Source organism: Grus americana, chromosome 15 (genome assembly GCF_028858705.1).
Source record: "Grus americana isolate bGruAme1 chromosome 15, bGruAme1.mat, whole genome shotgun sequence".
Taxonomy (NCBI): Eukaryota; Metazoa; Chordata; class Aves; order Gruiformes; family Gruidae; genus Grus; species Grus americana.
The window spans coordinates 160,078-175,019 of record NC_072866.1 but is presented as its reverse complement, the minus strand read 5'-3'; the positions used below and the strand labels follow the sequence as shown (position 1 = coordinate 175,019).

At 50.3% G+C, this 14,942-nt stretch overlaps 2 protein-coding genes across 32 annotated transcripts in view; one reads left to right on the top strand and one right to left on the bottom strand.

Annotated features, from left to right (window-relative positions):
- Positions 1-8,179, top strand: part of MAPK8IP3 (mitogen-activated protein kinase 8 interacting protein 3) — a 79,653-nt gene extending 71,474 nt beyond the window's left edge. For 26 of the 31 annotated variants that reach the window (XM_054843197.1, XM_054843210.1, XM_054843208.1 and 23 more), the window contains 6 exons: positions 324-495; positions 619-732; positions 2,132-2,170; positions 4,033-4,212; positions 4,476-4,619; positions 5,191-8,179. In XM_054843197.1, the coding sequence (XP_054699172.1) occupies positions 324-495; positions 619-732; positions 2,132-2,170; positions 4,033-4,212; positions 4,476-4,619; positions 5,191-5,312 (771 nt within the window). In that variant the 3' untranslated portion in view covers positions 5,313-8,179. The remainder of the gene's footprint in view (positions 1-323; positions 496-618; positions 733-2,131; positions 2,171-4,032; positions 4,213-4,475; positions 4,620-5,190) is intronic. The other 5 variants (XM_054843206.1, XM_054843227.1, XM_054843217.1 and 2 more) reach the window with 2 other exon arrangements.
- A 2,686-nt stretch (positions 8,180-10,865) lies between these two features.
- On the bottom strand, positions 10,866-12,976 carry MRPS34 (mitochondrial ribosomal protein S34). Its single transcript, XM_054843605.1, has 3 exons — positions 12,577-12,976; positions 12,448-12,490; positions 10,866-11,565 (listed from the first exon to the last, which is right to left on the bottom strand). Exons 1-3 carry the CDS (start codon positions 12,892-12,894, stop codon positions 11,288-11,290), a joined length of 639 nt encoding a protein of 212 aa, XP_054699580.1. The 5' UTR covers positions 12,895-12,976; the 3' UTR covers positions 10,866-11,287.
- Between the last annotated feature and the right edge of the window lie 1,966 nt (positions 12,977-14,942).

Sequence of the window (14,942 nt, the reverse complement as noted above, 5' to 3'; positions counted from 1 at the left end):
AGTGAGCCAAGGCAATTTGATCTTTGGAATTTATAATGGACTTGTGTATTTTCCTTTTCTACCAAACACATTGAAAGCTCTTGGTTTCTAAATGTTCTTGCTCCCGAAGTGGTCTGCAAAGACCATTATCTCTGCAGAGCTGCTATACAGCTCATCATTTCAAGTGAGGGATTTTCTGTGAACCTGTCAGCTGGCATTAACACATTTTCTCCAAGAGCTCTGAAACCCAAACAAGTGATCTCAGTTGAGGAAAATGGAGTACATGTGTTGATAATTGCAAACCTTTTGTGAACTCACATTGGTCCACCTATTTGGCATTTCAGAAATCCTTTGACGCCCACCCTCGGCGGGAGAGCCAGGTGCGACAGCTGGCATGGATTGGCGATGGAGTATGGGTTTCTATCCGCCTGGACTCCACTCTGAGGCTTTACCATGCCCACAGCCATCAACATCTGCAAGATGTCGACATTGAGCCTTACGTCAGCAAGATGCTAGGTGAGGCAGTAGGGACTGTCAGTAAATGGTCTGTTGCTTACTGAGATCAGAGAGAAATCAAAATTCATGAGCAGACCTTGCACAGTCATAACTGACTCTCCAATTCTTATGCATGCTTCCTAGGCACTGGAAAGTTGGGCTTCTCATTCGTGCGGATTACAGCCCTGCTCATTGCTGGCAACCGCCTCTGGGTAGGCACAGGGAACGGTGTCGTCATCTCCATTCCATTGACTGAGAGTAAGTGACATTTATTGGAGGTACTTCTGCATCCCCTCCTGAAAAAAAGAACACTTTTGTGTGTAATTTGTGCAGCATGGCAGATGGCTCTGGCAGGCTCATGCTTTCCAGACATTTGTACTCTGAACCAGACACACCTTTGATCATGGCAGTGTTCAGAGAGAAGAGCCCTGAGTGCGAGCAACCCTGACCTTGGTTTAAGTCTTCCTTATTAAGGAATTAAGTGTTCAGTTGAATGGATGTAACCTGTTTAAAACCAAATAGGTATTTGTTACTGTCCCTTTCAGTTCAGTTGAAGCCATTTCCTTCTTGGGGGACCAATGACATCTCCTCCATCCAGTCTTCTTTTTTTAAGCATGACCTTTGACAGAGCAGACTGATGTGAACTGATTCTGTAGCTACTGGAAAGCAGGAGAAACAAAGCTTTGGGAATTGTAGTAAGTCTCCAAAAGGAGGCCATGGGATGAGAAGTCAGCAGGAAGGTCTCCCTGGAAGTTTTGTTTTGGCATAGACATCTAAACGTCTCCATAATGGTATTTTCCAGAAACTGACCTTAGAAAAGCTTCATTTACTCAAATTAGGGTTCAGCTTTATCAGTCAAGTAGAAATCAGTATCCTATGCCAAATCCAACCCCTTGAGGAGACCCAGCAGGAGTAGTTAATGGGTGCATCTCTGGAGCTGGAAGTTTAGTTGAGGCTCTTAATAATCCTGTTCTGTACCTGCCAGTCAGCATCTTATTTTGAAGGTCTGTTCCAGATTGTAATGGGAGAGGAGGATTTGAGGCTGATAGCAGTTGCTTTCAACAGAAAGCAGCCAAATTTGCATTTTCTCACCACTGCTCACAGGAAAGCTGAGAAGCAAATGGCTCTTGTATAAGAGGAGCAAACCTGTTGTAATCCTCCTGGAAGTCAGGGCTGAGGTGGTCTCCTCTGAGGGCAGTGGAGCTGGATATGCCCGGGGCTGACACCAGGAGGCCAGTGACACGGAGTCTTTGTGCATTGTCTGGGTCTCATTTCTGAATCCCTGTTTTAAAGCCCATTCTTGGGGCTGCTATCCTAATTCTGAGTTAAGCTTGTTCCCTGCTGTGAACCAGTTGCATTATCTTTTTTTTTGGTGTTTCTGTAAAAATGTGGTAAGCAGTTAAGGTCTCACTAGAAACTTTAGCAATGGATCCTTGTGACCATGGTCCCTCTGCCATCTCAGATATTACATTTGTCCTTGTAAGATAACAGGAAAGTGAGCAAGAACAGTGTTCATATAAACTGATCTGTAGCTCCTAGGTTTTATACATTTCTGTTGCTCCCTGAACTTTCTCCTAGTAATCACCTTTTTCTTCTCTCCCGTCCTGCTTGTGTCTTCCTGTGCCCCTCTGTGTTCCCACTCCTTGCCTGTGCCTAGCTGTAGTCCTTCACCGAGGCCAACTCCTTGGGCTCCGGGGTAAGTCCATTGCCTCCTTCCTTCAGCTTTTATTCCTTTTATGCCCATTCATCTTTGCAGTCACTTTCCTACCCTTCCATCTTGCCATTCCGTGCTCTTCATCCATTTTTTTCCTCATCACTCTTTCATTTTCAGTTGCATCTGAGAAAAGCGACCAGAGACAGTAATGTAAATATCCTCGTTTCCCATGGCTAAAAACATTTTCATCCATCTCACCAGCCATCCCTCTGGGGGTTTTTTGTGTCGAGAGTACTTTATTCTTCATCAGTAGTTCTCTTATTGTGGTAGGCCAGGTTTAAGACGGGACCTGTAAAGGTTCATTCAGTCAGAGAGTTCCAGGAAGCAGGAGTAGACTGTTCTTCCAAGGTCTTCCTTGGTCATCCTTGGTTTTCCAGGGATGCTTCTCTCATCATTTCCAGGCCAATGGCAGTAGGTGCTGTGGCACCTGCCAGCTGCCAGTAATCAACCAAGACTTTAACCAGAAGGGACTTCGATAAACATTAAGAATTGTTTGGGTTTGTGCCAGCTAAGTCAGGGTCTGAGTTCAAATTTATGCTTACCTTAGCCTTTCCAGGGTCAGAAGGGAGTATTTTTTTCTCATTGTAAGACATTTCTGTGGCTGTCCAGAAGCAATATCAACATATGTCTCCTCCTTTTAAGGCATCTGATATTGGTTGCAGTAAGAAGCGAGAAGTGCTAGTACCAGCCCTGTCTGTCAATCACATGAGCTCATCCAGTTGTAGCTGCTCACAACAAACCAAAGCACAGAGGTGCAGAGAGCCTTCATCTTGGGGATCTTCCCCCTGCACACACTGATTCTCATTCTTCCATCAAAATATTTGTACTTGTCTTGCCATCCTGGCTTGAGCCTGTTAGGTAAAAGTCTCTTTTGTCCAGGTCACTTGATAATTGAAATCCAGCCCAAGCCAAAATACAGAACTACAGATATTTAAGTAAGCAATTCAGTTCTCTCACAGGAAGTGAAAGCCTTCTGATTCTAGTACTGTTTTTCTGTTTTACTGATGTGGGTGCATGCGGCAGGAAAGCATCACCCATCCTGAGCTCTGAGCACTGGTCTCTGTTCCTTGGTGAATGGAAGCATTTACATTCTCTGAGCCTGGACATGAAGTATGCCAGCCCCTGAGCTCACTGTGAAATCCTTGGAAGCTCTGGATGATGAACATCTTTCAGACGTTCATTGCTTGAGTAGCTGATCTTCTGGTGTCCAGGACTAGGGAAAGGTCTCACTCCACTGCTGTGATGTTTACTGGGCTGAGCAGCCTTCACCAGACCCAGAGACTGCTTTCAGCAGCCTGCGTGCTCACAGCTTGGCATGAGCAAAGGACTCGACCTGGAAACTGAGCAACTTTACCAATCCAACCCTAATTCTCCTCCAGGTGTCCTTAATGTCTCATGGGTACAGCGGACACCTTAGGATACTCTGCCAGGTACAAAAGACCAAGGTTGATCCTAGGACACTAGGTGATTTCTGGAGGCTGGACAGGATTGCTGCTGGTGAAGAGGCCTTCACTGGGACACCTCAGAGACCTTGTCTAGCTTGCCCTAGAGTCACTCTTGCCCAGCACCTCCAGGAACGTGTGCCTCATTAGTAGCCAAATACTAGATTTGATGAGATAATGATGTAGTTTGTTATCATGAATGGATTGTTACCAGCCTAAGAGAGAGGGACTGTGTACTCTAGTGTGGTGTCCTCCATCACATCCTTTACACAAGACCTTTAAAGAGACCTGCGCCTTTAAAGGTTTTTCCTTCATGGCTCATGAGTTTTTTCTTTGATTGAGTCCCTTCTGTAAATGGGACTCAAAGCCACCACTGACGATATTCCTCCTCCCTGTCCCCAGCCAACAAGACCTCACCAACCTCTGGAGAGGGCAGTCGCTCTGGCGGGGTCATCCACGTGTACGGTGATGACAACAGTGACAAATCTGCCAGCAGTTTCATTCCCTACTGCTCCATGGCTCAGGCACAGCTCTGTTTCCACGGCCACCGTGATGCTGTCAAGTTCTTCGTCTCTGTGCCCGGTAAGGATGAGCGCAGCCCTTCCTTGTGAGGGTCTTGTCCTGCCGTCCATTCTGCAGCAGGAACTTGAGCTGATCTGCAGCAGACAGCTGTCCATGCCATCTCTAGCACTTGCAGATCACTGTGGCTCAGACATCAGTAGTTTAAACTGCAGTGACTTCCAGATTTTGCCAGCAGAAGGAATTGGCCTGCCTAGTTGTGTTTGTGTGTGTTAAATGCAAGGGGGCCGAGCAGAGGCACTGACAGCACCTCTGTCCTCTCCCAGGCAATGTCCTAGCAACCCTGAATGGGAGTGTGTTGGACAGCCCTTCAGAGAATCCCAGCACAGCGGCCACAGAGACTGAGGGGCAGAAGCTGAAGAACGTCCTGGTGCTGAGTGGAGGAGAAGGATACATCGATTTCCGGATCGGTGAGCGCCTCTGATGGGAGGCATCTGGAATGGGAGCGGGTGCAGGGCTGTGGTTGTGGAGAGAGGGATCACTGCTGTGGGAAGTGAAATCTGAAGAGCACTGATCTCTGTTTCTGCTGCCTCTGGCTACGAGGGCAGATAGCAAGCATTTTCCTTGCACAGCACATGACTGCCTAACCCTGCCCCTGCAGGCAGGCAGTGCCAGGCAGTTGGTGTTAATGGCCCTGGAAAGAGTTAAAACCATCTGCGCCACTGGCTCCAAACACTGCTGTCCCACTGTGGTCACCAGTGCTGCTCAAGGCTGCTCCATGTTGCAAACATTGACTTCCCTGAAAGGAAGGGTGGTTTTCCCTACTGCTGGAGATGGTTTCTTCCATCCATACAGTCCTGCCTCAGAAAAGCACCATGTTGTTTATGTTCTCCAGGCATAAAGGAAGGTCTCAGCTCATGCTGTCTGTTGTCAGACTGCTGAGACTGTAGCAGGGATATTGGCCTCTTTGGAAGTGTTCCAGAGCACTGCAACTTGGGATTTTCTTACTTGTCTTTTTTACTCTCTATTTTCTCTCTTCAGGGGATGGAGAGGATGATGAGACAGAGGAGAATGCAGGAGATGCCACCCAAGTGAAGCCAGTACTTTCCAAGGCTGAAAGGAGCCACATTATTGTGTGGCAGGTATCATATATCCCTGAGTGAGAATTTCTCCTTTCCCACCAATGTAAGTGTCCCTCCTCCCGCCTGAATGCCAAGATGTACATACAGAACACCTGCATTTTACCTACTGCTGGAAACCAACCCCAGACAACTGCAACAGCTCCTGCCTCGGACTGTGACCCCCCTTCTAACCTCTGAACTTGCAGCTTTCATCTTGGGCCCATGCGCTTTCTGCGTGGTTGGATTATTGTTCTGCTCTGGAGCTGGCATCTACAAGGAGAGAAATGGCAGTGCATCGATGAAGTGAAGCTTGGAGCTAGAACTGTGCAAAGCCTTTGCCCAGCGCTCGGGAGCTGGCAGCTAGGTGGGTGGTGGCTCGGGTTCTCCAGCAGGTTGCCTCACTCCCACCTGCATGAGAAGTATTTCCCCCTGGCGTCCCCCGCCAAAGAAGTGCCGGTGAATCACAACTTCTGCACCACCCTAGAAGAAATCCTTTCTAGTTCACCAGTGGAGTCTCCACTTTACCCACTCTTAAGCACAGAATAATGTCCTACGGACTGAGAGCAGCCAGGTCCTAGGAACCCTCAACAGAAAAGAGTGTCAGGGTTTGGGCAGCACTTCTGCTCTTTGGCTGGAGAAGGCAGCAGTGCCATTACTGTGCAGAACACATCCTCCATATCTGCAGATGGAAAGTCTCCCTCCTCTGCTGCTGCTGTTGTCTCAGCAGTTGTGTGCTGGGTGACTCTGTGCGTCCAGAGATGATCGTTTGGTAGCCACAGGTGGGAGATGGGTGTTCGACTGTGGAGGCCACAGGGCCTTTGCAAACTGTGGTAGCAAAGGGGTACTGGAACCTTCCTTTTTTAACAGCAGAAAAGGCAGCAGTACTTTTAACTCCCCCTTCCAAAACTGCCAGGCAGAAGAGAACTCTTGAGTTCATTCTGAAAGGTTCAAGAGAAAGCTATCTTTGCATAGCATTTGTTGGCTTTTAAAACACAGGCGAGGGCAGATGATGTTGGTCCGCTGTGAATTCTTTATTAACACACTGACCTTGACTCAAGGCTGTCCCCCCAGTCCCAGGAACTGCTGGAAGGAGATGGCTGTTTTCCTTCACACTGTGACTCGGTTAGGAAAGACTGTGTAGATGCAGTCAAGGTATAGAAAGGCTGTGTCTCGCCTGAGGTCACACCGAAAAAGGAATTGAGGCCAGATCTCCCAACCTCTTTTACCTACCATTGTGAGTACTGAGTTTGTTACTAAGTAGTTTGAAAAGCTGGAAATATCTGACTCCTGAAAAGAATTGACAGCCCCAAGAAAAATTCTGATGGCCCTCCTTGTGTAAGCAATGCTGGGGGATTGCAAAAGTGCATCCTGCTTACAAGAGAAGCAGCAAAAAATGGGGCCAGGGAGAGCGGTTTTGAGCTCCAGATGCAGAACATGGCAGCTCCAGATGTAGAGGCAGTGGTTTGTCCTCCCTTTCTGATAATGGAAACAGACCTCTTTCCACAGGGACAAGTTCTGTTTCCTTTGAACACTCCCTCCCGGATGTGCAGGACTAGAGCGCGTAGCAGTCATTGGTGATGAATTTGGAAGCTCGTGGTTGTCTTGTTTCTTCCCTGAGCTGTGCAGCACTCCGGGGTTCACAGGGATGTCCTTGTGCCAGTGCAGCGATACGGGGACAGCTGGGGGAAGCTTCCATCTCCTGGAAAGCTCCCAGCTGTGTCCTGTGCTTGTTGCTATGGCCCAGGCTGCCCTCAGGGCTCATGGTCTGAAGCTACTCACGTGCCACAGGGATGCAGTATTCCCAGGGGAAGCTCTAACATGTGGCATCTGTCCTGATGCAGCAGCACTGAAATGCTTCTTGGATCCACAGTTCAGAAAAAGCTGGGGCATACATTTCCCCTGCAAAGAGGCAAGAGGACATCTCTGGAGAAAAGAGGCCTCAGCCAACAAAGTACAGCGGCGCAGTGGTGCCCATGCTGCCTGCGATCGGTGCTGGTGACACGCGCACCCGCACCACCCTTCTCCGAGGTAGGAAACCAGCTGGATGGTGTCCTTCAGCCGTTCGCACACTGGGCTGGCATTTGGCTAAGGGGTGCTTGGAGCAGCCCACCTGCATGGGGGGGGACGTTTCACCAGGGCCATTTCACCAGGGCACTGCTGACCGTGCCAGATTTCTCATTCACTTTCCCAAAATGCTTTCTGCTAGGAAGAGCTCTTTGGATCACAACACAGAGTGCATTACAGTTAACAAGATCAACATTTAGACCACAGATTCCACAGACATGTAACAGTTCATCATTTAGGGCTGGGTAAACTTCATAATTTGGGCTAATTGAAGGTAAAAAAAAAAAAGCGCCCTAGTAGGCCCAGTTCCTTAGCTCTATCAACTCTTCCATAGGAAAATAGAGAATTGCAACGTTCTTACCTCTTACTGTTTGTTCTGTATCTGGTTTTAGCAGTCGAAGTGGCAGTACTCAGTCTCCTGTCACCCACTGGGCCCTGGCAACATAAGGAAACCTGTCCTGGGCCTCTACCAACAGGTTCCTTTCCAGCTTGGTGCATGTTTTCCTCCAAGAGAAGCACATGTCCAAGAGGGGCAGCTACAGCTAAGGAGACCCAGCCCCTGCTGTCAGCTCCTGTGGGCGTTTGGTGGCTGCTGGGCAGCAAGGTGAGAACTGACTGGCTTCAACACACTTCCCTGTCATATCTCCACTGTGATGTATGTAAAGTATCTTGTATGTTACAAAAGGATTTTAAAAAGTGTCTTAAGGCCTGTAAACTCCGCTATTTGGTCTGAAGATGGCATTCTGTAAAGAGACTGCTGTATGAATACGTTCCCATGCTTTGTCCCCTATGCTATCAAACAACAAACCATATCTGTTCTGTATGTAATAAATGTGTTAACATCAGCAAGTGCAGCACGTCTCGTTCCTGTAAAGATACTGGGATTTCTGCTCAGTCTTTAATAACAGCAAGACACTTAAAAGGGTGGGAATGGCAGCTCAGGTGTTCACTGTTGAGCAATTCAGTGGCGAGAAAGATGTGGATTGCTCACTGGGTCACAGCAGAAGGGGCTGGTCCTGCAGGTCACAGTGCAATCTGTAGCTTCTCCTAGCATCAGGAATAAAAGGTGGAAAAGCTCGGGAGCTGGCAGCTAGGCGGGTGGTGGCTCGGGTTCTCTGGCAGGTTGCCTGAGCTGCTGGCTAGCTGCAGCTGTCCTCATGGGGTGCCCTTCAGGTGAGCAGCCAGGGTTAACACAAGAGGTTCAGCTTTCAACACTCAGTTTGCAAACGTCCCCTGTCAATGCAGGGTGGTACTTCACAAAGTCCCATAGCAATCAGTGACGTTCAGGACTGCAGAAAGCGAGTTCCTGTTAGTCCCAGCAGCACTTAAACACGTTCATACTAATTTTGTAGAACTGCATTAATTCAAGGGCTGTATACAGCAGTAATAGACAAGGGGGCCACCTCCCTATGCCAGGAGCAGCTTCTGCCCTGAGCAGGGATCTCCAAGGTGTGTCACCTCATGACTTAAACACCTGCACTGCGGTCCTGTGCAGGCCACGGTGAAGTACAACAGGCAGTGCTTCCTGGGTTAATAGAAGCACCCCAGCGAGGTTTGGAAACAGGCCCTGGGACCCATCCCACACCCCCGTGGCTGCGCCATTCCATATGGCCAGGAGCAGTTTGAGCAAGGCGCTGCATGAAGTGCTGCCATGGCTGGTACCCACCTGGGTGGCTGAGGAAGGGGCCTACCACTGTCATCCTTCAGACAACCACCCCCATGCTGTTAAACAATCCAGGAGGTTAATGCACAGGTTTGAGAGTCCTGGCAGTGCTCCCAGCGTGTTCTAGGCATTGAATCCAACACGTGGCAAAGTGGGACCGTGCAGCTTTCCAGAAAGGGACTTTCACAACTGGACAGGGCTCTCAGGCTGCCCAGGGCTCTGTGTGAAGAGCCCCCACAAGCATTAAGGCCCTGAGGTCATCAGCAGGCCATGTTTGTCCTGATCATCCCCATCCGTACATGGGCCCTTTCCACCCATGGCCCAGGAGCCTCATTTAAGCATCAGCTGGAGCCTGCAGCCTTTGAGCTGTGCTCTAGCCGTGCCTACCTCCAGCTGCTCCTCAATGGACCCCTTGGACTTGGGGGTTTGGACTAGATGATCTTCAAAGATCCCTTCCCACCCAAGTCATCGTATGATTCCATGCATTATGGTGTATTACCTCCATCTGCTTCTGCTCCTGGCTGGGCTCCCTGGATGGACCCTAGCCGTGGATCATTTCTTGCCTTGTCTGGGGCTGTTGGTGGACCCTGTTACCAGCACTTGGCTCTACCCACTGTGGTCAGGCTCTGTGGGACCCCATCAGGGAGGGCACTGCCCGTGCTGGGGTTGCGTTCAGCTCCTGGCTGTGCAGGACAGATGACAAGATTGTTCTACTCGTCCCATCTAAGTCACACCTACACCTCCTTTCCCACCTTGCTTGTCCTCGGTTTGTGTGCTGGTTCAGTAGCACCTCAGTGGCAGTAAGGCCCAGCCCAGCACCTGGCAGCAGTGGCTATGGAAACCAGAGAAACTGTTTTCCATCAGCTGCAGCAAGAGGTCTCGTCCGCAAACTGCTTGTGCCTTTAGCAACACTCTGGATTTTCCCTCCCCTGGATTTTCCCATTGCCTCTGAAGCCGGCAAACCAGCCCTGGCATGTGTCCTGCAGCGCTCCTGCCACAACAGAGGGACAAACGCCCAGCTCTTCCCAGCCAGCTTTTAAAGCCAACCAGCTTTTAACTCATGAGAAAAACCTTCCCTCTTACCCCAGAGGAGCCGCTGGTGAGGAACCCCATGGAAGTCCAGGTAGCTGATTTCGATCCATTTGCTCCTGCCTGATGACAGCCTCTTTTCTGGTGGCTGGGGCCACATGTTCCCCTGTCCCATCCAGGCCTGCCATGACACTGGCCAGGGCACAAAGTCCAGGTTTTGCTCTCCCTCAGTAAATCCTTTCAGGCTACTTGTGATTTCAGCATGCTGCAACAAATGGAACATCACTTCTTGACTACAGCAGCCAAAAGAACTAAATAGCTGCTTCTGTAGGGAGCTGATCTGTAGGGTTACAAACCAGAACAGTGCTTGTGCCCCCTCTGCCCAGACTAGACCCTCCAACAGTTCCTGAAACAGCAGCAGAATCCACAGCCACCGCAAGAGAAAATGAAATGCTAAGAACTGCACTGAGTTGCATTTTTGCAATGGTCACCACAACACACTGCACTGGAACAGGTGGTAATTTGTGACTGGCTTTACGTAGTAAGAGCCAATCCTGTATACTTTGCATCACCAGAATTAAAATGATTTCTCCTATCTTCTGATAGCTGTCCCTGGGAATAAGAGGCAATACTTTTGGATAAGCTTAGGATCCAAAGTCAAGCTGCGTTCCTTCCATGTTGTTCATTGCCGTCATACATAAGTAACCCAGATGATTCTGCAGCAGTTAAGAGGAATCTGATGCTGTGCCTGTATTTGGTAAGCTAATGACTCTGCATTTGGACCTTGTGATGATCTCCATGCACTGAAAAAACACAACCAAGTTTTCTTAGAACTGCTCTGCAGAGGTTAGAAAACATTTATTTTTGTTAGTAGATACATTTGTACACAGCTCTGTGAAATAACATGATATTCTCAGTAATTTTTCTGTGATTTATCTGAAAAATGTTCTTAAAAACCTAGTTTTCAGTCTATAAAGGAAATTGTGCTCCAAAGACTTGTAGCTGAATGACAGGAGCTATACATTCAGGGACTATACAGGGAACTAAGAAGGTTCCTCTGCTGACTGGGACGAAAGTTATGGAAAAAAAAATCTGAATGCATCTGCATCTTTCCTTTCAGAAGAGGTGACTGTATAGGGCTGGGGGAAAAGCTAGGAAACCTGGATACACCATACCACAGTGGACAAGGGGTTCTTCTGTAAGACGACGTGCTTCTAACACAGTGAGAGCACGTGGAAAGCTCAGGACACAGGAGAAGTCTTTATACTGGTGTCCCTGCAGCCTTTTTCTTTGCGCCCTGAAGGGGAGGGGACACTACCTTCTCCAGATCAATCATTGGCTCCTCTGTGATTGGTTTTCCCTCTTTCTGCCACTGCGCAAGGATCATCGCTCGCAGCAAAGGCGGGTACGGAAGGTACCGAATGGTCTCCTTTGGCACTGAGGTGAATTTCTTGAAGGCCTCCTCCTCGTGCTTGGGCACCATACGCCAGTCATGGTACATGACTTTGTCGATCTCTCTCACTTCTTCTTTGGTTTGGCCTGAGAAAAGATGATGAACAGCAGTGGACAACGCTATCGACAACAAACTCCCACCAGGAAACGCAGCAAGTGTCAACTCTCCAGTATCAAAGGTGCTACAACAGGCAACAGTAAAGGAAGCTTTCAAAGGTTTGGATGGTATCTTCCCTGCTATATATGGGATCCCACTTCTGTCCTTGGAAATCAAAACAGAAACAGGCTGAACGGGCTACAGGCAAGTCGTTCCAATTCCACGGTTAACTCTCTTAACTTAAAATGTCACTTCATCTCTCTGGTTCAGTTTCAATAGCTAAGGAACAAGAGGAATTTCTCTCTACACTGATGAAAGTTCCATGGGAAATTTAACATTAAAAATACCCAACAACTTTAAAACCTTTGAATGAGAAATGTTTCAGAAAGTCTAGTAAGTGACAATCATATGCCTAATATAAAGCAGCTTTAAAAAGGGAAATTTGTTCACTCAACTCCAAGTGTTAATTTAATTTAAAATCCCGGTAACGTAAGTTTACTTGCCATCACTCCCTGTTTCACCGATGATTTCACCCGGAATACCCTTATACATTCATTCTCTGACTTGTTTCCAAAGACTCACAACAGCCTGTCACCTCACCCAACGCCCCGTCAGCATGCCGTCTCTCCCCAGGTCAGCCTACACCGGCTCTACCACAGCGTTCCTTAGAAATGCATTCTGTGAGGGCTAGATCCCAGCATTCACAACTAAACAAGGGAGAACTTATTTTCTGATCAGCAGACCTGAGACAAACAGGTTTCCCAAGCAGGAGGGCTGCGGTTTTCCTGCAGCTCCCCCCCCGCGTTATTCCCCGGTCCTGCCCAGAGATGCTCTCTCCAAACCTCGTGTGTAGGAAAACAAGCCGGTTTTACCTCTGAAGGTCAGGTAGCCCCAAGCTCTCCCGTGATCCATGTTCTGCAAAGCAAACACGGGCCTGTCAGGGCGGCAAGCCGCGGGGCAGCGGCGGGGAGCGGGTCGGGGCCGGGGGGGGCGGCGCTCACCTCGGCCGTGTAGTCCGCCTTCACCTTGGTGATGACCCAGTAGCAGGGCTCGTCGTGCTCCCACAGCCAGGACTTGCGGGTGACGGTGCGGCCCACGCCGAAGCGCGGCAGGCGGCAGAGCAGCGCGAAGAGCCGGTTCTCGCTCCGCACGTCCTCCCAGGCCCGCACCGGCAGCCGCTTCTGCGTCAGGGGCCGCCGCATGGTCTCGTAGTCCAGGGCGAAGCGCTGCGACTCCCGCGGCCGGTTCTTCAGCGCCCGGTACTCGCGGACCTTCTTGGCCATAGCGGCGATGGGCCGGTGCAGCTTCTTGCGGGCCATGGCGACGGGCGGGGACTGCGCCGGGACCCCGCCGCTTCCCGCGCACCCGGAAGTCGCCCCGCCTGGCGCCGGGGCGGAACGTTTGTGCCCCGGCGGAACGCTTGTGCCGCGGCCCAGCCGCCCGGGGGAGGGAGCGGCTCCTCGCCCCGTAGCCGGCCTCCGCCGGCAGTGTCGGGCGCTCCTGAAGCAGCTCCGACAGTCGAGCGGGCTTCCCGTGCCCGCCCGCTCCTGCCCGCAGAACCCGCCGGAGGTGCCAGCAGGCCTGGCGCTGCGGCGTGAGCCGCGGCTGAAACCCGCGGGGTTGGGGAACGCGCGGCCCGGCGGCGCCCCGAGGTTTTACGTGCTGGGCAGCCCCTTCGGATCAGCGCGTTCGGGTTGCTGGGATGGATCCTGGTAACTGAAAGCCCGGGATGGATTCGAACAGATTCGTGTATGTCAGGCCCCGGAGAAGGGAGCTTTCAAAGCCAGAGTTAAATCGCTCGGGTAGATTCTAGGAGGTGAAAGCAGTGTTGCAGGTCTGCCCGGGGCCAGAGTCAGCAGCTGGGCCGCGAGCAGGAGCCAGGTCTCGTAACTGTTTCCCAGGACGAGACGAGCCCCCCCTGCACAAAGTGCTCCAGCCGCAGAGTGCCAACACAACGCGGCCGCGCACGCAGGAACCGCTGCCGGCAGCGTAGCTTCAAGTAGAAAACTGCATAGGTTTCTAAAAACTGCATAGGTTCTAAAACTGCAGACTATGGTAGTCCCTGGATTTTGACTACAGGCTTGTAAATGAAACCCGCCAGGACAAAAGTGTTTGGTGCTTTTTTTTTCTCTTTTTAAACACATATTATATTGAAGGAAATGCATCCATTCCAGTATTGTTGTAGAGTCCTTTACTGAAGGCATTCAGGCATGCAGACTGTTTTTTGTCAGCAGCCAAGCTCAGTGCATTGAGGAAAAGTGAGGCACAGGTTACACAACAAGTAAAACACCCATTTTAAAAGCTGTTAATGCTCTTAAAATAGGACATGTCTCCTAATATGGTGCATGTCTCTTGAAAAAGGACAGGGGAGTTTTAACGAGGGGGGCATACTTGATTAAGTTGACAAACACTGATTTAGAATAAGATACTCAACCTCAATCCACACAAATTTGGGAGACAAAGCAGAGCAATTAAACTGCTTATTACAGGCTGCAGAGTGGGTAGCTGGTGTCTAGGCCCATGCAGCACAGGTATCAAGCTTCTGCCCTTTCAGGCACCTATATTCAGGTTTCTGAGGGGGCACAGAGCAGAAGCGGACACAAGAATGCTTGAAAAATTGTGAAGTTGCCTTAATCAGACACACAGAAAGGGCAGGCAACACCTGGCAGCGTTCAAGGCCAGGTTGGATGAGGCTTTGGGCAACGTGGTCTAGTTGAGGGTGTCCTTGCCTGCAGCAGGGGGGTTGGAACTAGATGATCTTTAAGGCCCCTTCCAACCCAAACCATTCTATGATTCTATGAAACACAGCAAGTCATCAGGAAAAACTGATGCAACAGATGGCTAGAGACAGCATCTCCTGGCTGCCGCAGCAGGAGAGTGAGTGCAAACCATGTTCTAACCACCTTCTTGTCTGGCCTGTCGGGGGGTCACTGGGACATACAAGTGCAGGTCACAAATGTCTCCTGGTATCCAGGCACCCTGAGGAGTCGGCATGCTGACAGGAAGGTAGCAACATCCAGGCACCCCTGGATAGCAGCAGTTTGTTTTCCTGAAGGTGAAATCTCACATTAAAGAAAACCCCTTTACTCTGGGGGTGCTGCAGAGACCTTTGCTGCAGACGCTCAGGGATCAGCGCCCTTCGCTACTGAGGGAAACCCCTGGCACAAACACCCCCGCTCCCCCACTGGAGCGGTCTGGCAGAGCAGCAGCCACTGACCGCCACGACCACTTACCCCGATGTGCTCAGCACAAAGTTCTCCTGCTTGACGGCTCCTCCTGAGCCACTGGTGGGCAGGGGTAAGGGTAGGGGTAGGCCCCGCTCTGCCGCCCCGGGCCGGCCTCCGCCCCGCGCGAGCCCGACGTCATC